Below are 27,143 nucleotides of genomic sequence, written 5' to 3' on the forward strand. Positions count from 1 at the left end.
GGCGCCGCAGCGCAGGGAGGGGCCGCACGCACCAGCTGCAGGCTCTGGGCCCTCAGCTGCCGGGTGTCCTTGTCCAGCTGCGCTGCCTGCTCCCTCAGCTGCTGGTTATGAGCCGAGATCTCCTTCTGTGCTTGAATCAGGTCATTGTAGGTCAGAGCCTTCACCCCCAGCTGAGGACACAAGACAGCAAAGTGGGCATAAGGCTGGGCATGACTGGCTTAGTCCCGTCCACACAAGATGGGAGGCGGCCACGGTCCCGCAGGGAAGGGAGCAGGGAAGCAACTCCAGGACAGGAGCCTGCGCGGCCTGTTCGGGCCGCACGGGGAGTCGGCCACTTCGCCAGGAAGCCTTTCAAAGCAAGAAGCAGCCGAGCGGAGACAGTGCTGCGGTCCCCACGGAGCTGAGCCCCAGCCCCACGCCGGTCGCACGCGGGGCAGGGCCCGGGCGGCACACTGGCCGCTGCACCCCTACCTCATCCAGTTTCTGCTGGAAGAGCCTCCTGATCTCCTCCTTCTGGGCCTGGCAGTGCCCCAGCAGCTGCCGTGCGGCACCCAGCAGCTGGGCGTTCTTCTCCTGTGGGACGCAGGATGCGGCTGGTGACGGCCAACCCGGGAGGGCCCGCCTTCCCTCGGGCTGGCTCAGCGCAGGGCTGTTGGGCAGGAGGCCGAGGACCCCGCCCACTCAGCGTGCGCACAGGAGATGGCACAGGCAGCGCTCTGAGCTAACGATTCACGAGGAGCCCCCCACCCTCAGAGAAACAGCGTGTGCGCAGCGGGCGGCGGAGCGGTGCTGGTAGCTGGGCCTGACCCCGGGGCTGCTCCCGCGCTGCGGGGGAGTGCACCCAGGTCCAGGAGCCGCCCAGAGAGCCTCTCCTGCCCACGACGTGGGTGACAGAGGGACCTCTGAGCGGTCACAGCAGGGCCTGGGCCAGCTGCACCGCCGAGTGGCCGCCTGAGAGGAGTGCGCTATCTGCCAAGTGAGCGGGGCGGCCGGTGCAAGGCAGGCGGGGCAGGGCCGAGCTCACCTTCTCCTGGCCCAGCAGCTGCTGCAGGGTGGCCTTGTACTGCGGGGTCTTTGTGTACGCCAGGAACTGCAAGTACTGAATCCTGAACGACTCTGCGAGGGGCCAGGGGACACAGTTTCAGCACCGAAGTGACCCGAGGGTAAGAGGAGGCCCCACCGGAGCCCCCCCGGCTGCCACCTGCAGCTGTGTGGTACCCCGGTCCCCGTGCACCGCCTGCCTGAAGCCCTCTCGGCAAGAGGCCCGCCCCAAGACTGTGTGGGATATAGTTAACCGATCTGCCAGTTTTCCAGTGAATGTATGCTATTGATGTTAAAAGGGGAACCCACAGCTCCCACCACCTCAAAGTGGTTTCCTCCCCAACTCCGTTTTCAAAGACATGACAGCCAGCTGGACCCAGCCCTGAAACGTGAGCTTGGCTCAGCAGGACAGGGCCCTGCTCCCGCGTGCACAAGCTCACCCGACAGGGCATCCTGGGGGCAGCGGGGGAGCAGCACCCTGGCCTGCCCACTCGCTGCCAGGGGCTCCCCAGTGTGACGACCACACAGGCCCTAAGCTGAAAGCTCCCATGCCACCGGTTGAGGGTGGCCCCTGGTGTGCTTGGCCACACAGCCTAGGGGCTCGCTTGGGGAAGAGCGCGCGACCCTGCCCTGCCGAGCCCGCTCACCTAGCAGCTTCTGCAGTGCGGGCGGGGTGGGCGCCAGCAGCAGCTGGTCGGGGGGGTGCCGCTGCACGCTGGGAGGTAGCTGGTAGAAGGGGCTGTGAGGTGACTTGTACACGTCTGCAGGGGACAGCAGGAGCCCGCATGCGGGCGGTGGTTCAGGGCCGCCCAGCTTTGCAGGGTAAAACGCAGACAGTCCCAGCCCCCACATGGCCAAACAGCAGAGAGAAGATCGGCCGGCTGCAGCAGGCCAGCCGGGGGGAGGGGAGGGCACTGGGCAGGCGGCTCACCCTGTGGCGTGGGCGATGCGGTCTGAGACAGGGTCTGGGCGTGCAGGAGGTCCAGGGCAGCTTGGCCCCTCCTGGGCCTGCGCTCCGGGTGTGCAGTACCCGCCTTCTTGGGGCGCCCGCGCTTCCGGCCGGCCAGCCTCCGTCCCTTCTTGCTGAGCTTCTTCTTCCGGGCTCTGGAGGGGGGCGGCTTCTTGATGGCAGTCGTCCCTGCTTTCTCCTCCTCAGCACCAGAATCCTACCGCCGTTGCGGGATTAACAGCCCTGCTCAGTGACGGCACGCAACCCAGGCGCCCGGGTGCGGGGACAGGGACACCCCAGCGCGTCGGTGGCCGCACAGCCCGCTCCGGCCGGTACTAACCGGGTCCTCTGGCCGGACGAGCCCCTCCCTGTGGGACGAGGGCCGGCGGCCCAGGTGCGGGGCGAGCGCTCACCATGGGGGTGTCCACAGGCGCCTTGGTGGGGGTGGCTGTGCTGCTCTTGCTGTCCCGCTGTTGCCGGCGCCGGGCCGCCTCTTGTTCCTCCTGGAAGTTAGTACGTGTGCACATGGCCCCAGAGACCCAGCGCCCTGGCCCCACTCACCCCGAGGTCTCTGCCTGCTGCCCCAGCATGGCTACCACTGGAGCAGACACCCCTGACCTCGGGGTCAGAAAGCAGGCACTGCCTGAGCCGTATGAGAGAATTCTAGGCAAGAAGCCCGGGGGCCAGAGGAGCTGCTGAGCCGTCCTCCCCAGCGGGTGGCCTCTGCCAAGTGGCATCCTCCTAACTGGCTACGGCACCAGCATGCAGGAGGCAGGAGGGCTCTTCACTAAGCCCGGAGGCCCCAAGAGCAGAGGGAAGCTGCTGCCTCTGGGGGGCGTCTTTGAGAGCCTCCAAAGACATTTGGACAGACATCCCCTGAGCCTTGGAGGCAAATAAGCAGGCGGCTGAGGGGCTGAATGAGGTAAGTTTTAGGCCGGGAAGAAGGTGGGTATGGCTGCCAGAGCCACCATGGACCTCAGGCCGGCTCCCCTCTTAACAGGGGTGCAGCACCCCACCCAGACAGGATCTCAGCCCACTGCGGCCCCCGTCCTCAGGCCCCAGGGCTTTGGACCAGTCAGCACCGGGTCAGCACCAGGAGAGCGGCCAGCACGCCCGCTCCGTCTCACAAGTCGACAAGGGGACACCGCGGTTCCCGGACGCCATGACCCATCTGCCCCAGAACTGCTCACGAGAAGAGCGGCCGGGCTGATGCCATGAAGGACAAGGCTGATGAGGACGGGGCCTCGGCCCACAGGCCTGTGGGACACTGCGCACCCCATCATCAAACCAGCACCGCCAACCCGCCCCTCAGAACCGCCACGTCAAGAGAAAAAACACAAAGCTTACCCTGAGTTTTGGATTTTTCAGACTAGAAAAATAATTTTCAAGCTAAAAATAAAAAAGAAACAGTGGTATTAGAAGTTGGCCCCAAACCAGGATGGAAGCAGCACTGCAGGCGAGCATGGCGTGTGTCTCCCAGGTGGGCGCCCCATGGGGGGTTTGGGACCTCGCCATGCCAGAAGGACACGTTCCCACCAAGACCACCCCACAGGTTCCCACACCCAGGGCTGAGTGGACAGGCAGCAGGCTCAGCCCAGGGCCCTCCAGACGCCAGGCCTCTGACACGGAGCCCACTGTCATCACGTGTCACTCAGGACATGGGGACCGAGAGCAAAGGTGGGCGGGCAGGGCCCCTCCCGCTGAGGGACAGTGTGACACTGTCTGGGAGGCGGTGGCGCCGGGAGAGCCTGGGCATCAGGGCACTCACTATGGTGCGGTCGATCGTGTGCAGGTAGTAGGAGACTGGCTTCCCTGTCCACGACACCGAGCCCTTCAGCGGTGAGAGCTCCACAACACGCATGATGGTGCCGATGTCTGCACACAACACGCCCGGTTAGGCCCTTCCTGCACCCGACAAGATGGTGGGGGCCCGCCGTGCGGCTTCATGGCATTAACGTCCCTCAGGGTGGTGCTCCTGACAGGACCCTCGCCACACAGGGCGCCCTACCCACCAGGCCAGGAGGCAGCCGGCAGATTAGGGAGGGACACAGTGCACCCATCCAAGGAACAGGCAACCAGTCCGACTTGGTAGGATCGAAAAGCACTGGGACAATGACTTGGAAACCACAAGGCCCCTGGAATACCCAGTACCCACGGGCCAGGGGCCCGAGGCCGAGCCAACACGGCTCTCCTGGGCGGCCCTGGTGCAGTGCCAGCTGCTGCGGGCTCCCTGCCCCAATGCTCCTCCCGTCCCACAGGCACAGCACGGATGTGCAGCCTCCCCGTAAACCTCTCCCTGGGACAGGGAAGCTCCACCCCGGGGGAACGCTGGGCAGTGTCTGGGGGCGTCTGTGGTCGTCACACTGGGGGGCTCCTAGAATCGAGGGGGTGAGGCCAGGGAGGCTGCCCAGCCCCAGGGGGCCCCCCAGGGCTCTTGAGAACGACGGCCCACTGTCAGCAGTGCCGAGGGTGTGGAGAGGGACCTGCACCAGCCCATCAGGTGTTTAAAATCACACATTAGTCACTTAGCAACACAAGAGCTTCTTACCACTCAAGTTTCTACTGTTTATTCTGAAGTTCAGAGGTGCAAAGGGCTTCGAGGAGACGATTCTGCCACCTGAAACACAGGAGCTGATTATTGCCACTCACAGGGAGGGTGGTCGCACACACAATCAGCAGGAAAGCGAAACCTGGGCGGGGGCAGTGCCAAGAGAAGCCACAGGTGCTGGCCGCATCAGGAGCCTAAACCTGAGGGGCACCTTCCCAGCTACGGCCTCTCACCAGCACCGGGAAACCCATCGGCGGGGCAAACCCGGAGGTCTGAGGCCGGGCCCCTCTGCACCATCTCCACCCTTGCACGGCTGCGTCCCAGGCCCCCAACTGAGTCTGGGAGGAGGAGCAGCCTCAACACCCAGCAGGTGCCAGGCAGGGAGCAGCTGTGCGCAAAGCGGCCACTCCACGCGGCTTTGGTGCCGAGGCAGGTCTCCAGAGCCCTCCAGGAACCCCAGTTCACACACTTTACTAGGGGTACTGAGGTCCCCATTGTGACCATGTAGCTGTCATGTGCCCTGAGGAAGCACCCAAAGCAAAGGGGCAACAATGGGGAAAAGGGACACGCATACAGTCGGTAAGTGTTACATTAAAGTGGGGAAGTCAGGATGAGTCCACGCAAATACACTCACGCCCCCAGCCCCCGAGTCACAAACAGTGCCCTGGCACCTAGCCCAGCTCCTAAGAGCCGCCCCCACGAGGGGTGAGAGCCCAGCGCACTGCGGGGTCAGGTGGCAGCCCTGTCAGGCTGGAACGAGGCTGCACAGGCCCCCTAAGGCTCCAGGAACCGCACGGCATCAAGAGCGTGGCATACAGTGATGGGCAGGGACCAAGGCCCATGCTCTAACCAAGAAAGAATCGGCCACCCTGCAGGGTCACAGGGCACAGGAGCCAGAGGGGACTCAGGTCCCTGCAGGGTGACACATCACAGTGGCTGGAGGGCTTGGTAGGCAGTGCCACCCCACCAGGTCCCTGGAGGTGGCCATGTGTTGACAAGGCACTCAGGCCTGCAGCAAAGGGGGCCTGAAGGACACGTGCAGAACGGCCATCACTGACAGGCACCAGAAGGGATGGCGGGGCCGTTCCAGACGAGAGTCGGCAGAGGCCCAAGGCAGTGTGGCCTGCCGGCTGGAGTGGAAAGCACCCAGAAGAGGTGCCAAAGGACCCGCCAGGCACTGGGGGACCAGCCCTCACCCCTCACGGGCACTGGGAAGGAGAGGCGCCACCGCCCACCTCATGGGCCCCCACACGCACTGACACCCACACACAGGCACGCCCACCCACACAGGTGTTGGTGCCAGGCAGTCGGAAACCACGGGGTCTGTTTGCTTGAATGTCACGTAAAAAAGTGCAGGAGCCACCCTGCTTCTCTCCTGGCAGTGGGAGGCCAGGACAATATCCGGCCTCCCCAGGGCTACAGGCTGGCCACAGGCAGCAGGCAGGGAAGGCGCACGCCCACCAGGCCACCCTGGACAAAGACTGGTAGCAGTGTCTCAGAAACCTCCTCAAGCTCTGGCTGGACCCAGGGCAAAGGGTGCCCTGGGGCCACCCTTCAGGCAGGTCCTGACTGCAATGGTGCACAGGCGCCTTCCTACAGCCACAGCTGGCCTCACCATGCCCGGGGGCACCAGGGGGTGGACAGGCCACCTCACACGAGGTCACTGCCATGGCCGTCCCCTGCGACAGGGCCCACGGGGCCAAGGACCTGTCACCTTCACACCAGGACTCCCCTGCACAGGGGTCAGCACTCTAAGGAGGACCGCAGCAGGCCCTGGCCATGACCCAGGACCTGTGACATTCACCCCTGGTATTCAGGGGAGGGGCACCCAACTGGAGGTCTGGGCCCACGAGCAGGGGCTCCCCGCCATCCTGACACTAAACAGTCCCCAGCTGAGGATCCCGCGCCTGTCATAGACAGTGGGCCAGCCAAGGTGGGGGGCTCCGATCCTCCTGCAGGGAGGAATCGCCACAGCAGGGCCTGGACTCCCAGGGCAGCGAGAGCAGCTGAGAGGGGGGCACAGGGCGGAGCATGAAATCCGAACCAGCTCAGGGGACAGTCGCTCACTCCCACACGTTTGGAAGTTCTCATGGTTGGCCCTTATGAGTGCACGAGGATGCCCTGGCACAGCAAGGGGGCCTGGGTGTGTGGCACTGCTGGGGTGGCTGCACCAGAAGCATGGAGGGAGCTGCCTCCCTGCCCACCCTCTGCAACCTCAGGGCTGTGCCACATGCCCCTCCTGGGCCAAGGGCGGGCCAGGCACAGCGCACTCTCCAGGGAGTTGGGGGCAGCCGAGCCCTCCGGCCTGTCTGCCTGTGGATTGTCGAGGTCCAGAAATAAACACCCTTCCCCTGTAGGTCCTGGCCAGAGGCACAGGAGAACCACTCCCCACCGGCCCCATCATTCGGGCCAAGGTGTACGGGAGCAGGACCACCACCTGGAGCTCCAGACAGACACGTGGGGAACCGGCCTGACCCCTGCGCAGAGACCTGGGCTTTCAGGCCATGGCCCACGGCCCTCCCCACAGCTGTGTGAGGAATTTTCTACGATTCTGAGACTCAGAGGCAGGGAAAGCAGCCTCTCCCCCATGCAGGTCTCTGTGGGCACACTGCTGCGGGTGAGGACAGCAGAAGGCAGCCCCGGCCAGGCAGGCACAGGTCCAAACATGGCAAGGGCTCGGAAAAAGCCAAACAAGGCAGCCTGGTCCCCCACATTGCCCTCCATGCCTCCACGGAAGGGCTGCCAGGTAACACTGGGACCTCAGTCAGCTTGAATTTCAGACACACATGAACAGCCCCTTGGCCCAGGCTGGGACAGGCTTTGCTAGGAAGTTAGTGGCTGTCTGTGGGAGATTCAACTGGACCGGACAGCTCGGAGCTCTCCTGCTGTCTGGCTACCCACCCAGGCCCCTCTCGCAGCCAGAAGCTCCACCTGAGCAGGGTGGGGGTAAGTCCACTTCCATCCGCGCACCAAGCTGGGAGGTGCCCAGCCTGGCCGCCCTGGTGATAAGCAGCCCACCAGCAGGACCTGCTGCCTGCCCCATCCATTGGCGCTGGACAGGTGTCCTCACTTACAATACCCCCAACACCTGCCGAGAGGCAGATCTATAGACAGACCAGGAGGATGGTTCGGAGGTGCCGCGAGCACAGAGCGGCTTTGGCAGGGCAGGGGTGGGGATACATTACCTTCCTTCATGTTTGCAAACCGCTCCTTCAGCTGGTGATCCACCTCAGGACCAAAGGCAAAGTTATTCACAAATATAACACTGCAAAATAATATTCCAGTTGAGTGAAACGAAGGCTCCATCTGCACATGTGCAGTTCCGGTGCACGCGCGCCCGCCACCTCCACCACCAGCATGGCCGCGGGCCGCCTCCAGGCCGGCCGGAGCTGTGGGCCCTGACGGGGCGACTCAGTCTCCCGTGGCCGCCAGGCTGCTGGCCTCTATGGAAAGACCAGGGTGGACAGGTGCAGGGCACAGTGCCCCAGGTGCCCCCGCAGCAGTGAGCTGCTGGCCCCACCTGCCCCTCGGATGCGCCTGGGCTCGGGTGTGAGAGCCAGAGGTGTGAGAATGCCCAGGCAGGACGCGGCATGGGCTAAGCACACCGTGTTAGGCTGGAGTCCTCCAGGAAGGCCAGGCACATCCACTGCGTTCTCAGCCGGGTCTGCTGCCAGCCAACCTGGGGGGGCGCCACGAAGCCACCCCAGCAACACGTTCTGCTCCTGCGTCCCACCCACCCGCTCGAAGGAACTCCAAGGGGCTGAGCTCTAGAAACACCCACACAACTGCTCAAAGGTAGGAGAGTCCACTCTGTGGCGCACAGGGTTCCTGTCCGCCCCTCTGGTCTCCCTGGCGAAGACCAGGCTGGGTGGAGGCAGACAGCAGAGCCACGGACAGTTTGCTCCTCTCTGGGGCACAACAAGAGACCGAGTGGATGGTCAGCCCATGCTGCTTGTTTTGAATCTCAACAGCAGCCCACAGCAAGCAGGACGGGCTCCGGGCAGCACTGGGCAGGGGCAGAGCGAGGGAGACACACCAGGGGTGTGTGGATGAGCCTGGGCATGGCCTGAACGGCCACAGGGAAGCAGAGGGCACGGAGCTCCCAGCCAGGTGGAGGCGCCCTGGAGCCCTGACAGCCCTGACGGCAGGTGAGCTGAGGAAGCTCCCACAGGGGGCAAGGTGGCCTGTCCTGTCCCTACTCCCAGTGCTGGGAAGGCTGGATGCCAGAGTCTCGGGGTGGCCAAGGAGGAGGGCGGGGGCCAGCTAAGAACCTGGGAGCACTCCTGACTCAGATGAGGACTTGGGGACGTTCACAGAGGCCCCATGTGGCAGAGATGGACGCCCTGGACAGAAGCACGGCATTAGGGTGTGCCTGGGGCACAGCGGCAGAGCCTGCTTAAGGGCAGAGCTCAGGGGCCAGGCCTGGGCCGGGCGGACAACAGGCAGAGAAGGCCTGGGGGCATGTGCTCCCATGAGCTTTTATGTCACCACAGGGCCTGCGACATGGGACACCCCAGCTTGGATGCTGCTGGTTCAGCCCGCAGGGGGGAGCCCATCACCACTACAGCAGAGCCCCAGCCTCCCGTGGGGTCAGCCTGATCCTCAGAAAAAGCAGAGAGGACCTGGCCGGGGGGACAGTGAGCCTGCTTCCTGTGTGCCTGGAACTGGTGGTGGGGTAGGGGCACCTGCAGTAGGCACACCCGGGAGGAGGGGGTGACGGACACAGCGCGAGCCCAGGAAGACAGCCCAAAGCGTCTGCCAGCCTTCCGAGCCACCCGGGCCAAGCCATGGGAGGCCCTGAGCTCCAGCATCCCTTGCCGCTGGCCCGTGAGTCCCAGCACGGGTGTGGCCACTACTGGATGCCAAGTGCAAGAGCAGAGCAACCTGGCCTCACTCCCCAGACCCCGGCCCGAGGCCAGCAGGAGGGCAGTGAAGGGCCGCAGACGCAGCCTCAGAGAAGTGGATGCTGAACCACATGCCAGGCCCCATGGAGCGGGAGGGGACGCAAGGCAGAACTGATGGCAAGCTAGGACGTTCCAGGCCAGGACGGGCAGCCCTGGCGCTCCATGCACGGGGGCTGTGGACAGACAGCCCTGCCCACCCAGACAGACCTGATGGCTGGCCCTTCCCGACAGGCAGCAGGGCTGGCGCACTGCCCAACTGCTCAGCCGACCACCCTGCCAGGCGAGGCAGCCACGCCCACCTGTCCCCCACCTGGCCGTACCTCGTGTTGGCGATCCGTTCTCTCCACTCTTCTGACAGGAAGTCGCCCCTTTCCAGCTAAAAGAGAGAAAGGAGACCAGCAGCTTACTCACACAGGGCCCTGCACCTGCCCGCCCCGCGCAGACAAGAGGGGATGAAATGGGCAGAGTCGCTCAAGTGAGGAGGACGTGCGGTGAGGCCAAGGCCCAGGCTCCTGGGGGCTGGGGACAGTCTGGGGGTACGGTCAGGTCACCACGCAGCATGCCAGAGCAGGAATGGCCAGGGGTTCACCGCCCAGCCCAGGGGACGGGATGCACGGCACGAGGACACTAGGAAGGGTGCTGAAGGGTCACGATGCCAGTCCCCGCAGAGCCTGCCGGTCACTGCCCCACCAGCTCGGCTGCTGTGGATGCAGGCTGGCCGGCAAGGCTACGGTGCCGGACTGCATGCGGCCTCACGCTCAGAGTGCCTCCCCCGGGGCCACGGAAATGAACCCCTCTCGGCTGGCCCACTGGCCGGGCACTCTGCGGGCCTGCTTGCCCGAGGGCAGGCGCATCTGCACCCCATCGCCTGTTCAGTCTTTCCTGGTGAACCAGCGCCATCCACATCCATCCCAGAGAAGACAGCTCTTGACGGCCTAACTGTCCAGAGCTGTGACATTCAGCAAACCAAGGAACAGGGCTTCTTATTCCTGACAAGCTATCATCATCTGGGGACTGGGCCCCCAGGGCTCCCGCCACCCTCTGACGGGGGCTCATGTCTCCAAACTGTTCGAGCCAACACGTGTTCACGCTGGGTGCCTGCTACCCCCTGCTCTCCCCATGGAGTTGGGGGTCTCGGTTCATGCACGGCAGAGGGCCTAGGGACCTGCCCCAGGGAGCCCCAGGTGCTGGGTCTCTGCGTGCCCCTGGGGACCACCTTGCACCCACCCCATCAGGTCCTGTCTGGGGGAACTGAGCATGTCTTGTGAGACCCACCCCGTGCCTGGGCTCATTTTACCTCCTGTCCTTTCCCAGTATAAACTGCAGGTCCTGAGGGCCAATGTATGCTGTCCTGGGGTCCTCCTGAGGTGGCCTGTCCCCTCGGAGTCTCACCTGCCTGGGCCACACTGTTTGTAGCCACAGTGCCACCAGTGCCACCACCCCATTCTGGCCTCATGCTGGAGGCAAGCGAGGAAACGGCCATGTTTGCCGGCTGCCCCACCCTACCCTGCAGTCTGCCCTCAGCCGAGGCAGGCTCAACCCTCAGGGAGGGGCTGGCTGGGGTTGCTCCGTCACTGGGGCCACAATGACATGCACAGCCATTCTGTCCCCACTGCCTGAGGGCCTGGGGGGCCCAGCCCAGGCATGTGGGTTGCGGTCTGCATGGTCGTTCCTCCCATGGGAGACCATCAATCAGCCTGTGGCTCCCAGCCAGCGGGCAGGTCTGGGGTCAGACTCGGGTGGGTGGGCACACCCCCACCCCGGGCTGCTCCACCTGCCACAGATATCCTACCAGGAGGGGCCAGCCACCTCAGGGTGGGACAAAGTGCTCTTGACATCAAGGGAGGAGCTCAGCCTCCTCCCTTGATGCGTCCGCTCCAGGGGGAGACAGAGGCAGGCCCCACCGGAAGCCAGGTGGGTGAGGGCTACCAATGGCGGGCTCTCGCCTGCCTCTCTCCAACCTGCCCTGAGCAGCCACACATGCATAGATGCAGCACTGCTCAGCTCAACTGCCAGGTCCCCCCTCTTGGCAGCGCTGGCACCAAAAGGCTCAGCCCCCCAGGGGGCTCCACAGCAAGACGCCACTGTGCCGCGGGGGCTGGGAGAGGCCCAGACTCAGCCTCAGCCTGGACGGGAGTGTCCCGGGGAGGGAGCCCTGCAGCGCTGGGTGGCCGAGCGCAGGGTGAGGTGGGGTCGGGGGTGTCCCCCACACACACCCTGGAGTGGCGCCTCTGGGCCCTGGAGGAGCCCACAGGGCTGTTTCTAGGCTCCTGCTGGCCCTGTTTCCTCTTCGGTTCTTAAGGAATGGGAGCCATCTGCCAACCAGGACGCCTGGCCGAAGCCACAGAAAGCTGCTGGGGAAGCCTCCCAAGGCGCAGGATACAAGTCCCCACCCATCCGGGCGCTCGCCAGCCAGCACTCCCCGACATGTCCCTGGGAGCAGGGCTGTGTTGACAGCACTCTGGAAACGCCAGACGGCTGCTCTGTCGGTCCTGCCGCCAAGGCCATGGCCAAGTGTCCTTTGGGGAGAATTTTGCTCTGAGCCGCCTTGCAGTGCCCAGGTGGGGAGACCCGAATTAGAGGACAGTGCCCACGCAGGGCCTCCTGTGTGCCAAGCAACACCACAACATTCAGACCCACCACTGGCTCCCATACACCTGCCTGGCCGGGTGCCGCCACCCATGGTCCCCGGAGGAGGAGGAGCAGCCGGCAGGTGGGTGGGGGACCCGGCAGACGCCATCTCCACCCCCTCCAGTCGGAGGGTCACACGGAAGCTGAGACCTAGCATCCGAGCAATGTGTGGGAGGCCACCGGGGCAACTGGGGCTATTTCTGGGAAGCATATCAATAAATACTCACACTACAAGCTTGGAACTGTCTGGCCTCTCACCCCAAGCAGGAAGCATTTTTGAAATTTAAGAACCTGTGTTTTAGGAAGTCATGAAGTCTTAGGAAAATGGTCAGCCGCCAGGCAGCTCTCAGCCGGCGCCACAGAGGGCACAAGGACTGGGCAGGAAGGAGATTCCTGGAGACGGAAACCGACTGGACGCATGCTCCTCTGTTGGCCTCACCAGCCGACCCCAGAGGACTCCAGATGTGGGAGGGGCAGGAGGGGCAGGAGGGGCAGAGGATACAGCCCCTCACCTTCCCCTGGGGGGAGGGACACCCGGAGGAAATTCCACTCAAAGGAAGGGCGGCCAGGCCCGCACTCTGCTGCACAGGCCCCGGTCCAAGCGAAGCAGCAGAGAAGCAGAGGGCACACCTCCCAGCCTCTAGGAGGCCAGCACCCCTGCGACGTCAAAGACAGTGCAAGAGAGGGGAGCTTCAGAGCAGCACCCCTCCTGGACACAGACACGAACACCCTCAACAGCACAGGAAGAAACCCACAGCCCGAACGGCCTACGCAGGGAACTGCACGCCACAGCCAGGCGGAACTTACCCCAGGCATGGCAGGCGGCTCAACACATCAGCGGGCCAGAGAACAAGCACACGCTCACACCAGCACACACAGACAGGGCATTCAACAGAACCCAGTGCCCATCGTGATAAAGTTTCTCAGCAAAATAAGGATAGAGGGGCGTCACTGCCTTGATAAAGCCTGGCCCCAAGGTGGCGACTCAGCGGTGAGAAACCAGGAGCTTCCCTGCCAAGGTCAGGAACAGGGCAGGACTGTCCCCCCACTGCTTCCCAACACTATACTGGAAGTCCCAGCTAACGCAATGTGACAAAAAAATACGCGAAGACATACAGATGGGGAAGGGAGGACCTCGTTCACAGAAGACCTGGCCACTGACCTAGAAACTCCAAAAGAGCTGGGACTGAGTGGCCACAGCAGGGTCATGGGACAGAAGTGCCATCACACGTTAATGCACAATATACAAAGATCAGCTGCCTTCCTGTAAGTGTGCCACAAGCAAGTAGGATTTGAAATAAAAAAGATGGTACCACTTATCTCAGCATAAAAAAATAATACATAAGTATAAATCTAACAGAACATGTGCAAGACCCACATAAGGAAAACTACAAAACGCTCAGGAATGGTGTCGATGGGGAACCAAGCAGGAGGCTGGATATCCCACGTTCACGGGAGGCTCACGTGGTCACGCGTCAGCGCTTCCCCATCTGATCTGTGAGAGACTCAATCCAACGCGAGTTATTTTATGGCTACCCGTCGAGAAACTGATTCTAAAGTTCACATGGAAAGGCAAAAGACCCTGAACAGCCAGTGCACACTGACAGGCTGGTGCCGTCGACCTCAACACTAGCCCTAAAGCTACAGCCATCAAGACGTGTGGTACTGGAGAGAGACGCCGAGACCAACGGAACCAAAGAGAGCCCAGACAGAGACCCAAGAAAACACAGACAGGTGACCTTTGACCCAGGAGCAGGACAATGCTACAGGGGAGGTAATCTTTGCTGCAGCCACCGGACGTCCCCATGCACAGAAACAAATCCAGGTGCCCTCTGTGCACCCCATACACCTGCAGTGCACGATCCCTCCATCTAGCCTGTTTCCCTAGGCGTCAGCACCCCACAGGAAGGCTGCAGAGAGGGGAGCAGCAGCAGGAAGGCTTCGGAGGGGGCAGGGAGAAGGCTGCTGCTGGGTTCAGGGTGAAAATCAGAACCCAGGATCCTCAACCTCCGGGTACAGAGGGAACAGCCTGAGGCAGGAAGAGAAGGGCACGCTAAGGATTCGTTTGGTCCGGTTTGGACACACCTGCCTGTGAGGCCCCAGCAGTGGCCAGGTGTCTGAAGACAGACAGCATGACAGCGGGGTGTCCATGGTGACAGGAGAAACCCCGAAGAGATGGGCAGGAGTCTTGAGCAGGACCTGCGCTTCAAGGCATAGGCACCCTGGGCCAGAGGGTCAGAGGCCCCACAGTCCAGGACTGAGGCCAGGCTGGACTGGCGATGAGGGTGGCGGAGGCCACCAGCAGCCAAGCATGCAACCCCCGAGCTGGGCCCTGCCAGAAGCTGATGTGCACGGGCCACCCAGCTGGCCAGTCTGCCCACACCCTGCACAGCCTCACGCGGCTGCAGCCACACACATGTGTGCGACACTGATGACTCCCGAAGGGTGTGGGGTAGAGGGGCTGGGTCCCAGCAGCCCTGAGGAAGGAGGTGGGGGAAGGGGACCATCGGGTGGTGTCACGGGGCTCCTGGAGGGAGCGGAGCAGCCACCTCCCATCGGCACAGCTGGCACACGGGGCAGCACCCGGCACGTCTGGCGGGAGGGTGGCGGTGGGTCAGGGAGGAGGAAGCAGGGCTGGGATGGGACACTGGCCATGGGGGCGTGGGGCGGTGGCACTCACTGTGTATTCTGCATGCTTTTTTCCGTACCATTTCATCCACTTCCTGAACTCTCGGTCCATGGTCTACGAGGCAACCAAGGCAGATGGCCCATCAGACAGGTGGCCAGCTGGGCAGAAGCCTGCCCCGTGCCCAGGGCCCAGCCTCCAGCCTCCTGCCTCCCGCTCGGTCAGATGCATGAGCTGGCACTGTGGTCTGCCCACCTCAGCACCACCCTCTGAGAGGCAGCCCAAGGAGGACCCCAGGGGTCCCGAGGGGGTAGCCAGTGGGGCCTGCAAAGGCTCTGACCTCCAAGGAACCCTAGCCCACCAGACACCCACAAACTCTTAACACGCCTGTGTGGGGACAGGCTGCTCAGACGCTCCCACCCCCCAAGCCCCACGGGCCACAAGCAGGCAGACGCTGGTACAACAGGGACACTACGGCCCAACGGCATACGTGGCAACGACAGGCTGGCTGCGGGGACACGAGCTGCTGCCCCGCGCCCCAGAACCGCTCACCTCCGCGTACTTGGCTGGGATGTCAGCTTTCTCAACGCCATAGTGATGTTTGCAGCTGGTGGCCGCAGCGACCTGCAGCACAACCTGGCCCACTCCTGGTGGGGAGACAGGGGAGGCGCTGTCACAGACCAGGCACTCGTGACAGGTACCCCGAGGCCACTCCCACGACCCAGGGTGAGTGCTGAGCACCCCATATGGGATGGCCACCTCAGTCACGCTGCCTCGGTCACATTTTGCCATCCACAGACAACACTCCGTGGCTCCTGAAACCAGAATCCATTCTCTATGTACAGGCCCCATGTGGCACTAACTATGCACACCAACATGGCTCCACAAGGCTCAGTGACAGTCAGGAAGGCTTCATCCACCCCAAAGTTACCCCATGCTACCACCACAGAGCGGCCTGGCCAGCCAATTCTGACACCACCTTGAGGACGCCTGTCCATTCTCACCATCAACAGGGGGTTGATGGAGCCTGGAGGGGCAGGAGAACCCCGCATGCCAGAAATAGGCCTCCCAACCACTCGTCTGGTGCCATTATTGTGTCCACTGCCATCACTCAACATGCCGACATGCCCAGCTGCCCAAGTCCCAAGCAGAGGCCCAGTGCGGACACTCTGGAACCACTGGCTCTGGGGCACTTGGGCACTGGGAGGCTTTCTCAACTGCGCCTACACAAGGTCAGTTTTGCACGTTGGATACTGTGTTAGGGGCCCCTTGAGTTTCCGTTTTGAACGGAATGAATCCAAGCAATAAAAAGAAGCATGGTGCTTGAAGACTCGGGGGTAGACGCGAAGGCCCAGCACAAGGGACTGAAGGCCACTGCCCAGGGACCGCATGAAGCGGCGAGCGCTGTGCGTCAGACAGCTGGCGTCTCAGACACCATGAGCCCTTCAACACGTGGAGGCAAGTCCTACAGCAATTTAGGTAACTGGCTTTAGAACAACATGCATTCTTATAAAGATGTGAATCGTGCTTACAAAGGGCTTCAACTAATGACGCCAAAGAAGCTGCGTGCACCCCAGGATGCAAGCCCACTTCTGAGCACCACAACTGAGCCCGTTTGCAGCTGGACTTTCGAGTCTGTAGCAGGAGGGTATTGTAACAACAGTACATGCGGACAGCAGAGCTGCCCCAGGGGAAGCTGTGCCCAGGGCTCCTCACGGAGCAGACTGGCAGTGTGACAGCTGCCTAACCAACCCAAGTCTAACTGGGCACCAAGAAGCCCACAGATGAAGTTGCAGTTTATCCGTGTGCACCTGCCAGGCCCCATGTCACGCTGAAGACAGGCCCCTGCCCTCACCCTCCACTCTGCAGGAGACACGCCCATACCCAGAGGTTGGGGCTGGTCCACGGCGGTCCCTGGGCCGCCTCTCAGCCAGGAGCAAGCTGTGCCCTCAGGAAGGAGCAGGAGAGGGACTCAGGGGCTTAGCGGGGAGCGCCGTAGGGCTGCACGCACAGGGCACCTTCTGGAGCCAAGCTCCAGGTAGGCCCTGAGGCTGCTCCCAGGCTGGCAGAGCGGCAGGAGCAATGGGACCTGCTGGGGTAGGGCTGTTTCCCAGATCTACAGGTGGGAAGGCCTGCGCCAGGGACACAGCGGTGCCCACAGCAGTGACACACGGGCGGGGGACGGAGGACCCAACTCCAGGGGCCACTTCCCATCAGACCCCTCCCATAGCCGCGGCAGGGAACCGCAGGCTTGTGGGCCACTCACCACTGCCCAGGTCCACGAACAGGTCGTCCTCGGTCATCTTGATCTCGTCGATCATCTGCGCGACCAGGTCGAAGGAGGTCTCCCCATACACCTCTGGGGAGAAGGGCTCGTAGTTGTTGAGCTTCTCAGGGTCGGTCACCGAGTGGTTATACACCTGCTGCAGGATGTGCCTCAAGAGCCCGTTGGACGGCCGCGTGTTCAGCTTCATGGGCTGCGTGGTTCCCTTCCACTGGGGCAGAGAGGGCGCCGTCACCTGAGCCCACCATCCTGCCCCTGTGACTGCTGCCCACAGAGAAGAGGGCCTGTGTGTGCACAGTGTGAGTGAGCGAGCACAAGTGTGTGCAGTGTGCATGTGTGCGAGTGAGCGTGGACATGATGCTGGCATGCAGCAAGGTGTATATGTGCACACTGCCTGTGGCTCCTGCCTTTCTAGATGAGGGGCTGTCACCCGTCAGCTCCAGAACCCTGGCCTCACAACAGTGCCTTCACTGATAGTCCCTCTGGGGGAGGACACAGGCAGAGCCGCGGGACAGCCTGCGCTTGGGGGCCTGTGTTAAGGCCCACAGCCTGCACCTGCCTCAGGGCCCCGCTCAGGCTTCGGCAGCCTGAGGAAGGAGCTGCCCACACTACCGCTCCCTGGCCCTGGCAGCCTGGCCCCAGGAGTTCCTGAGGACTGGGGCCTGGCCCCTCACATGCTGGCCATTAAGAGAGGCCCCCTGTCCCTCCTCCCAGCCCAGTGCCCCGGCCGACCAGGGTGCTGCTCCACACAGCACGGCCCTCCCCTCTCAGCAGCTGCCACCAGACACCTGCAGCCCTGTGACTCGGGCAGTGACAGCCCCTGCAGGCCTTCCCAGCGCAGGGGTGGCACAGCCCAGGCCAGGCCACACTGCACAGAGGGTGCAGCCCCAGAGCCTCGGGCCCCCTCCTCCTCAGGAGAGAACTGACAGACACTCGGCCAAGGCAAGGGGCTGGGAGCCAGACAGCTGACCAGCCCAAGGAACCTCTCCAGTCCCGGTCCACTGACACACTCATCTAAGTGTCACCGAAACTGCTGACCAAGGGTGGCGAGGAGAGGGCTGCCCGGCAAGCCCCAGTAGCCCTGTTCTGGGGACTCCAGAGAGGTGCACTGGCTGGCTCAGGCTGCGGGACCTCAGGCTGCAGGGCCAGCCCCCTCCTCAGCCTCCCTGACACCCCTCACAGCCAGAACGTCCTGTGGGGACAGGAGCACACTCACGACGTGGCCGGATCAAGGACGGAAGCCCCATGGAGGCCCCTGACCACCGCCTGCCTGCTGCGGCCACAGGGCAAGGATCGGGCACCAGTGTACAGGGGTGAATGCCCATGCCGGCTTGTCACGGTCCCGGCCACGGGCGGTGCGCAGGGCCCAAGGACTGTTCTGCAGACCCCTCTCGCTGGCGGCCAGTGGGTCCCAGCACTGAGGATGGCCGGGAGGGTCCCAGAGGCACTCTGTCAGAACCGCCCAGGGGATGTGAAGGGCAACAGGCTGGCAAGCTGCAGCACGGGGTCCCAGGGGAAGAGACAGGGCAGGGCGGGCGCAGGCCACCTACCAGCTGGTGGATGCTGTCAATGGCCCGGTTGTACTTGTCGCAGAGTCTCTGCATGCTTTCGAAACTGAAAAACCAAGGGGAAGGTGTGAAGGTGCCAGTGAGCCCGAACAGGCCCAGGGCCTTGCAGGCCTCACGGGGGGGACAGCACACAGACAGGCAGAGCCCAGGCCCCACCCGGGGAGAGGGCAGAGGTCACAGGGCCCCAAAGAGAGTCCACAGGGGCCACAAGGCTGGGCCGGGAGCTCCAGGCTAAGGCAGACCCTGGCGGTGAGGCCACGCATGACCCCAAGGGCAGCCTACATAGTTCACGGCTCACAGGCTTGCCCAGCAGGGCTCAGTGAGGAAAGGGCCAGGCCTCACTCCCACTGGGCGGGACGGCGAAGCCCACCTGCTCCACTGGGACTGCACGGGGCAGCGTGCGGGTCCCCAGCAGGGAGGGCTCATCTCGCACCGGCCCACCCTCCACCTGCACGGATGCACCAGGGGCCAGCCGCGGGCACAAGAGGCTCCGGGCTCCACCAGCCGGCAGAAGAGGACGCCTCCCGATGCGCAGCTGCAGACAGGAGGGCAGCACCCCCCATGCCGGCTGCTCACTATAGCACCTCAAGTCTCCACACCTTCGATGATGCAAGCGGCACGTGCTGGCTGTGAGTCTCTGATGAAGCCATATTCTCCCCACGCCAGCTTCTGCTGCAGGTGCTTCTTTTCAGTGGGATCCTTGAACCCAGGGCCCCCCCACTAGGGTGACTATGTTCCCAGAGGATGCTGAGCAAACCCGGGGGAGTCTGTGGTTGTCCCACTGGGGGGATCCTGGCATCAGGTGGGTGGGGCTGAGAGTGCTACTCACCCCCCACAGTGCCCAGGATGGACCCCCAGAGCACGGCCTGGCCAATGTCCACAGTGCCAGGGGAGACCTGCTCACAGGGTCTGTGTGTAGGGACAGGAGTGTCCCCCAGGAGCCCCTTCTTGCCACTGACCCAGGTACACAGCAGCACGGTGGCCTCCTCCCAGAGAGACACCAGGAGCCAGGCAGGGGCCCCTGCACACAGGACACAGGACGCACAGCCCACGCCCACCCCTGCCTGCATCTTCACGCCCAGACCTCCTCCTCGGCCCTAGATGTACTCCTGGGACTTAAGTGCACATCCCCTTTACTACAGACCCAACACAAGCTGAGTCAGAGTGGGTCGTGGGATGAGCTCACAGCGCCTTCATGGCAGCTGAGTGAGAAGTGGGGAGCCTGGGGCAGGAAGGGGCAGCCGCGGCTGGAGCCCCATGAGGCCCCAGGACGGAAGATGCGGACGGAGTGGGGTGCACCCTGGGGGCCTGACAGAGCGCCGCAGTCGGGCAGGCCCAGGCGGACGGGCTCCCGCCCTCCGGAGAACCAAGCGCGGGCCTCGGTGAGGAGGGGGCAGGGCCAGCCAGCCTCCCCTGCGCAGCCCAGCCGGCGTCACAAGGAGCGCAGGACCCGGTAGTCCCGGTCAGGACGGGTGCCCACCGCATGCGTCGTGCCTGTGAGCCGCACCCCCTCGCTCTCCGGCCACTCTCCCCATCTGGGAATGACAGGCTGGACGCCCCCACAGACCCAAGACCCTCCTGTTTTCCTTGTGTGACTGCGCTTCCTTCCAGCCCAACCTTTACTTCTGTCCTCAGCCTCAACACTGCCACCTTCTCAAAGCCTCTGGCCACCCCGGAAGAGGCTTTCTCCTAGAGCGATGGGCAAAAGCACCGGGCTCCTACGTGCCAGCCCTGGGTTGACAGGCTGAGCTCGGCCCCCGGTGCTGGCGCAGGTGTCACCTTGCTTAAGGGAGAAGTGAGGACCCCCCACTTCGTGCCTGACTCCAGGGTCACATGGGTCCCTAGCGTGCGCCACCAGCCTGGCCCCCACCGCCCTCTCCCAGGCTTCCACATCCTTCTGGTCTTTTCTAGGCCACCCAGATACAGAGGAAAGAACACCAAACATCACCTGCAAGTGTTCTGTAGCAAAGGCATCTTTAAAATCCCTGGCTGCTCTGGGTAAGGCACACAGCAATCAATCGGTTATTAAAGGTGCGCTTCGCAGGCTAACCCCATGAGCAGCGTCCACTCCGGGACAGGAGGAGCTCGCTGCGGGCTGGTGCTGGCGGACACACACAAGCCCCCTAGCTCTGGCCCAGGAGCACAGGGAGAAGGTTCAGGGGCTGGCTGAGGGCAGGACACCGGCTGGGGACCAAGAAGTCCTCCAAACACAAAAGGGAGACCATGTCACGAGCACCTGGGGGCTGGGTCGCATGGAGGGGCTTCGGGGCTCCCCCGGGTTGATCTAGACACGATGCTCCAGGGAGGACCATGTACTGAGCAGGCCCGCCGAGAGCCAAAATGGGCTGAGCGTGGACTGTCATCCTGCTCTCCCAAAGGAAAACAAGAGCTCCAGGTAGGCATTCCAGAGACGGCCTCGCCCACGTCCACCCCCAGGACGCTCTGAGGTCCAGGATGTGCAACAGGAAACCACTAGGAGCAGCCAGAGGGCTGGACAGTTACTGACCAGACCCAACTAAGACCGAGCCCAGATCCGGCCAGAGCCCAGGTGCTGAGGGGGGCCCAGTCTGGTGGCACAACCCCAGTCAGGGGCGCTGGCGGCCAGCCACCACCTGCAGTGAGAATGGCAACTAGCAGCCCAGGGCGATTTTGCACATGCCATCCCATCTCCACAGCGTGGCATTTCCAGCTCTGTCCTCACTCTGACAGCCTCTGCCAATATTTGATAAACATTTCCTACCAAAATAACTTTGTGGAGGCTACAGCCAACTCTAAAAGGAAATTTCACAGCTTGCACCATCAAAGAATAACTAATTATAGGCTGTGTCCCCACGAGTGCCGAGCTGTCTGCAGTGGACAGGCACTCAGGCACAGCTGCTCACCTTTTGGTATCGTAGTCGATTAGGACGTAATTCTCCATTGCAAGCTTGAGATCAGGGATTTCTTCACAGACCCATCTGAAAAACAAAAGCAGGAAAAGTAATGAAGATTACCCTTAAGCTCTATTTTTACTCTCCACTCCTTAAACACTGTTTACTCCCAAATACAAAACCCAAACATCCTCCTTACTCAACGACTCAAAATGTGACGGACAGAGGGGAGGCATTCCTTCAAAACAAATGCTGTACAATTTACAGTGAGTTGTGAATTACGAGTTTTATGCAGTTTCAAGTTCAAACCACAGTAATGACCACGAGCTTAAGTGGACTTGAATGGTGCAGGGTCGAGGACCCTAATCGGCTCAAATCAGAGACCTTGAAAAGCCACATAGCAATTAGAACCTAAAAGGAACTCCTCTTTGATGAGTTCACAAATTCCAAGACAATCAATGGGGCTTCTTCCACAAACAAATTGCAAGAAAAAAAAAAGATGGATGGGGAGCCCACAGATTAAGGGACAGGAAAACATAACAGATCCTTCAGTGGATCTTGACATTATTTTGAAATAAATCCCCAAAGAGGAGACATCACTATAGGTCTAACAGAGAATAAACAGAAAATAAGGCAGGTTATGAAAAATTGTATGTCAAAAGACTCGACAAGTTAGAGAAAACAAATTCCTCAGAAGACAGCAGCTTCCAAAACTGACTCAAGAAGAAACAAAACATGAAAAGTCACGTGCCCACAAAGACCATGACTCCCTAATCAGATGCTTCCCAAAAAGAAAACTCACGGCGGTGACTTCCATCAGACATCGGAGGAGAAATAACACAAATTCTTTTCAGTGTCATGAGCCCAACTTTACCCAGGTGCAAAAACCATAGAAAGACAAACTCATTGAGAAGAGGGAAACCTACAGACCAATATCCCTCACAGGCACAGACACAAAAAACCTTTAAAAATACCAGTCAACCGAGTCAGCAACATGCCTCGACTGCAGTCTTCTCACATGGAGTTTAGCCAGGCCGCGGAGGCCACTTAACGTTCAGAAATGGATCACTGTCATCCACCACACGAGTGGGATGGAGAACACACTATGAGCGTCACAACAGATGCAGAAAACGCCCATGACAGAATCCAGTCCCCATTGTTCAGGAAATGGGTGGAAAGCATTGCCCTGGAGCTGACAGGGCTGTGGCTGGGCGGTAGCCTCCCACAGCAAACCCGCCTTCTCTCTCCTGCCAGTGGCTCTCCAGGAGGGCCACGGGGCTGGACACTGGCGGAGGAGGAGCCTTCTCTCCTGTGTCATCAGTGAGAATTCCCCACCCGAGCAAGACATGGCTACTTAGCAGCCGCTGAATCCAGAAAGGCAGCAGTTTTCTCCACCACGCCCCTGCCCTGGGCACACACATCCTGACATCCCTGCTCTGAGGTCTGGGGTCCCTCCCCACTGAACCCCAAACTCACAGCCACCAGGGCAGCAGGGCAGCGTGCCCCCCAAGTGAGGTCTTCCCGGCTCCCTCAGTCCCCAGGTCCCGTGATGCATCAGAGCCCCTGGCCTTACTCTGAGTGCGCGCACACCTTTACTCCCAAGCCAGTCTGTGCTCAGCAGCACCCACAGCACAGGAAGGTCTGAGTCCTGCAGCCACTCCCACCAGGGTGCAGGACCAAGCATTCCTGGGAGCAGAGCCCTCCCCCACCACTGTACTGGGGTGCCGGCCGGCGCCACGCGGCAGGGACTGGAAGGAAGCACTGTCTGCATTCACACACACAACTCAACACAGACTAATCTAAGGAATTTATACAGATGCTGCGAAGACTTGTGACTCGAGCAAGGTCACAGGAGAAAAGGTCAACAGGCAAAAATTAACTGTATTTACATACACCAGCAACAAAACATTTTTAAAAGAATTTTTTAAATGCCACTTAAAGTAGTATTAAAACATAGATACTCAAGCATAGTTTCAATGAAAGGTCTGCAAGACCTCCACACTGAGAACTGCAGAACACTGCTGGGAACTACCAGGCAAGCAGAGAGACATACGATGTTCATGGGATGGAGGACTCAGTATTTTGTAAATGCCCTTCTCCCCGAACTGAATACAAATTCAAAGTGATTCCTATAAAAAGCCCAGTGCCAGTGGTAGGCTTTTTTGGAGAAACAGACAGGGCGACTCTAAACGTGACATACAAAGGCACAGCACCTAGAATAGCCAAAATGATCTTTGAAAAAAGCATTTGGAAGGCTTGTGCTACTTCCTTTTGAATCTTACTATACAACTAAAGAGACCAAGAGAGCGCGGTGCTGATGTTGGCGTGGAGACAGACACATCAGTGACACAGAACACAGAATCCAGAGGTGGACTGATATTTAAACAACTGACTTTAGAGAAAAACACCACGGGGATTTGATGGAAAAAGTAAACTCTTTTCAACAAATGAGGCTGGAATGATTGAATATCAATGGGAAAAAGAAATAAATCTTGATCCTCATAAACATAAATGGCCATCTGACAATAACAAAACTTAATTCACAATTGCTCTTAATTAAACCTTAACATAAAAGCCAAAACCACAAAGCTCCTTGAAGAAAAACAAGAGAGTATCTTTGAATCTCAGGTAGGCAGAAATTTCCTGGACGTGACCCAGACAACTAAGCGTCGAAAAATGAACTGGTAAACTAAAAACTTTGTCATCAAAATGCCATTCAGACTGCCGCCAGCCACACTGCTCACACTACAGTACCTCACTCGGCGCGCACAGCCGGGGTATGCCGAGGAGTCTTACAACTCAGGCAGGAGGAGAAAACCCAATCTCAAAATGCAGCAAACTACTCTCCATCAAAAGACACCAAAGCTCCCCAGAAAAGTGGCTGATTCTAAGATTGGAACACAGGGAATGTGGAGGAGTTTGGAGCACCGTGTGGTTCCAGAAAGTGAGGACATGCTCAGAGCAGGCACGGGACACACCACAAGAGCCTCAGCGGCAGCGTGGGCACAGCATGAGTGACAAGAGGAGAGCCGGCAGGTGGACCTGATCCCAGTGCGGAAACAGAGTTCTGGTTAATGATGTGGGGAGAACAAGGAAAACAGAAAGTCGCCTGCAGAATGCCCAGGTGGTGAGGTCCACAGATGGTGCTAGAATCGGTGGGCACAAGTCTGAGGAGAGACCGCCTCTAAGGACTTTCCCCAAGATATTTACTAATGGAAAAGGAAAAAATGGGGCCTTTATGTGGAAGGAATCTGGTAGGCGCCACTGTGACCAGGTGACGGAGGTTAATGTCATGTCACAAGGCACGTGGGGGCCAGTGTCCCTTGCCGAGCCAAGAGCCCCTACCGTGAGTGGACACTCTTGTCTCGTGCTCTCTCTGCGCCCATTCCACATGATTCCGAAGTGGACAACAGACCTTACATCATTTCATCCATGAATATGTCATTATTCACCCATAAAAGTTAAAGAGTTCTTCTTTTTGCATGACTACAATGCCGTGGTCACACCTAGGGAAAATAACATCGGGAATAGCAAGAAATTTCCTAAAACCAATACAGGACAAGTGCGAAGACCCCACAGCTAACGATGCCTCAGTGAGGGGGGACTGAGTGCCGGCTTTCACTTCTGTGGGATTGGTCCTGGCCAATTCGATATGTCAAGAAAATGAAATGAAATCACTAAGACTGGAAAGGAGTAAGTAAAACTGTCCCTACTTACTGATGATATAGTTATTTCCACAGCAAGTGCCAAGAAATCTCTAAAACAACTACTAGAATCAATGAATTTACCCCAAGGTCAAGACTGATATACAAAAATCAAGTGTATTTTTACTTACGAGCATCAGGCAATTGGAAAGTAAAATTTAACACAAAATCCCATTTATAGAAGTGCCAAAAGTATTGTCTCTCTAGGAATAAATCTACCAAAAGGTGTGGAAGACCCCCCCACACTGAAACAATAGAACATGGCTGAGATAAATGCTGGGTGCCCCGTAAGTGGGAAGCCACACCGTGTTCATGGATCAGGAGGCTCAATACCGACGGCAAATCTCTCCAAAAGGACCCGTCGATTCAATACAATCCCTATCAAAATGATGTAAAAAATCAACAAGCTAATTCTAAAATTTATATGGAAAAGCAAGAAGGTTTTGGATAAATAAAACAATATGTAAAAAGAAGAACAAAGGTGGAGGACCTGCCCTGCCTGATTCCAAAGTCAATATAAAGTGACAGTAGCCACAGTTTTTAACTGGCCAAAGTATAGAGATGTGGGTCAGGGGAACAGAACAAGGTCTACATAAGAACGAACTTGTATGCTACCAATTGATTTTTGACAAAGGGGACAAGGAAATGCCACAGAGAAGGGACAGTCTCATCAACAAATGTTGATGGAACCACTGGACATCCATATGAAAAATAACAAACTTCAACCCACACCTCACAACAGATGTAAAATTTACTCAAAATGGATGAGAAGTCTTCAATATGAAAGCTAAACTAAAAACTTCTAGAAAACATAGGAGAAAACCTTTGTGACCTCGGGGTTAGGCAAGTATTTCTTAGGATGCAAAAACCCCCAAAACTCTAAAAGAAAAATCTGGATAAACTAGGCCTTTGTCAAAATTTAAGATAACTGTTCTTCAAAGGACACTGTTAACAACACAAAGAGACGAACCATGGACTGGGAGAAAACATTTGCAAAACATACTCCTGATAAAAGACTGGTAACCAGAAGACACACATACGCTCAAAATTCAACGGTAAGAAAACAACTAACCAATTCTTAAAAATAAGCAAAAGCTGATCAACACATTAGTTACCAGAGAAATGAGAACTGAGACCACAGTGAGATGCCACTACTCAGCTCAGATTAGAGCAGCGAGGGCAGAGCACACCAGCAGTGCGTGCCGGCGCAGATGGGAGCTGCGGGAGTGGCCCTCTTGGGAAGCATCCTGGCAGCTCCTCCTAATGTTGCCATACAGCCTTGCAATCCCACTCCTGGCTATTTACCCAAAAGAAACAAAGACATGTCCACACACAACCCCCAAGACCCATGAGAACATTTATAACAGCTTTGTTTATAACTTCAGAAAACTCAACACGTCCATCATCTGCTCAACAACCAACAGACTGTGGCCCATCTGACAACTGAGCTCTCCTTAGTAATGAGCAGTGATAGACACAACACGGATAATCTCAACACCACGTGCTGAAAGAGGCCAGGAAGAAAGAAGTACATACGATACGATTTCATGTACATAAAATTCTATAAAATGCAAAGCGGCCTGCAGCAGCAGAAAGCAGATCAGTGGTTGCCTGGAACAGGGGTGAGGGGACAGTGGATCACAGAGGACATGAGGAAGCCTGTGGGGTGACACCACTGACTGGCTCATTGCACAAACTGTTTCACTTAATCCTCAAAGCGATCTTGCAAGGAGGCATTGCACAGCTCAGGAGCAAAGCACGCATGCTCAGCGAGCTGGAGGGCCTTGGGTCGGGCACACAGCCGCCAGGTGGCAGGGAGAGCAGGCCAGGGCTCACAGCACAGCAGGGGCTGGAAAGCACCACGGCTCAGCCTGCCGCCCCCACTGCACTACACGGCCAAGGGTCCTGAGGAACAGCGCATGGCAAGGCCAAGGCCGCACACACCACTGCATGCAGGAAGCAGGAGGCGCCACCGAGTCCGCACTGTGGGCACCCCAGACCTGGGACTGAAGGCGTCC

The 27,143-nt window shown here is 59.7% G+C and overlaps 1 protein-coding gene across 14 annotated transcripts in view; it reads right to left on the reverse strand.

Moving 5' to 3' along the window:
* The window catches only part of DOT1L (DOT1 like histone lysine methyltransferase), a 50,680-nt gene that overhangs the window by 13,656 nt on the left and 9,881 nt on the right, over positions 1-27,143 (reverse strand). For 8 of the 14 annotated variants that reach the window (XM_073220632.1, XM_073220637.1, XM_073220630.1 and 5 more), the window contains 17 exons: positions 21,434-21,508; positions 18,534-18,597; positions 16,966-17,194; positions 15,252-15,346; positions 14,754-14,816; positions 14,159-14,272; positions 9,763-9,818; positions 7,724-7,803; positions 4,539-4,607; positions 3,759-3,865; positions 3,338-3,379; positions 2,404-2,493; positions 1,973-2,207; positions 1,689-1,802; positions 1,025-1,116; positions 472-573; positions 33-170 (listed from right to left, as the gene is read on the reverse strand). In XM_073220632.1, coding sequence (XP_073076733.1) covers positions 33-170; positions 472-573; positions 1,025-1,116; positions 1,689-1,802; positions 1,973-2,207; positions 2,404-2,493; positions 3,338-3,379; positions 3,759-3,865; positions 4,539-4,607; positions 7,724-7,803; positions 9,763-9,818; positions 14,159-14,272; positions 14,754-14,816; positions 15,252-15,346; positions 16,966-17,194; positions 18,534-18,597; positions 21,434-21,508 — 1,765 coding nt within the window. Of the gene's footprint in view, positions 1-32; positions 171-471; positions 574-1,024; positions 1,117-1,688; positions 1,803-1,972; positions 2,208-2,403; positions 2,494-3,337; positions 3,380-3,758; positions 3,866-4,538; positions 4,608-7,723; positions 7,804-9,762; positions 9,819-12,300; positions 12,443-14,158; positions 14,273-14,753; positions 14,817-15,251; positions 15,348-16,965; positions 17,195-18,533; positions 18,598-21,433; positions 21,509-27,143 lie in introns of those variants that run through there. The other 6 variants (XM_037018281.2, XM_073220631.1, XM_073220638.1 and 3 more) reach the window with 5 other exon arrangements.

The sequence above is a fragment of the Manis javanica genome, chromosome 13 (assembly GCF_040802235.1).
Source record: "Manis javanica isolate MJ-LG chromosome 13, MJ_LKY, whole genome shotgun sequence".
NCBI classification, from domain to species: Eukaryota; Metazoa; Chordata; class Mammalia; order Pholidota; family Manidae; genus Manis; species Manis javanica.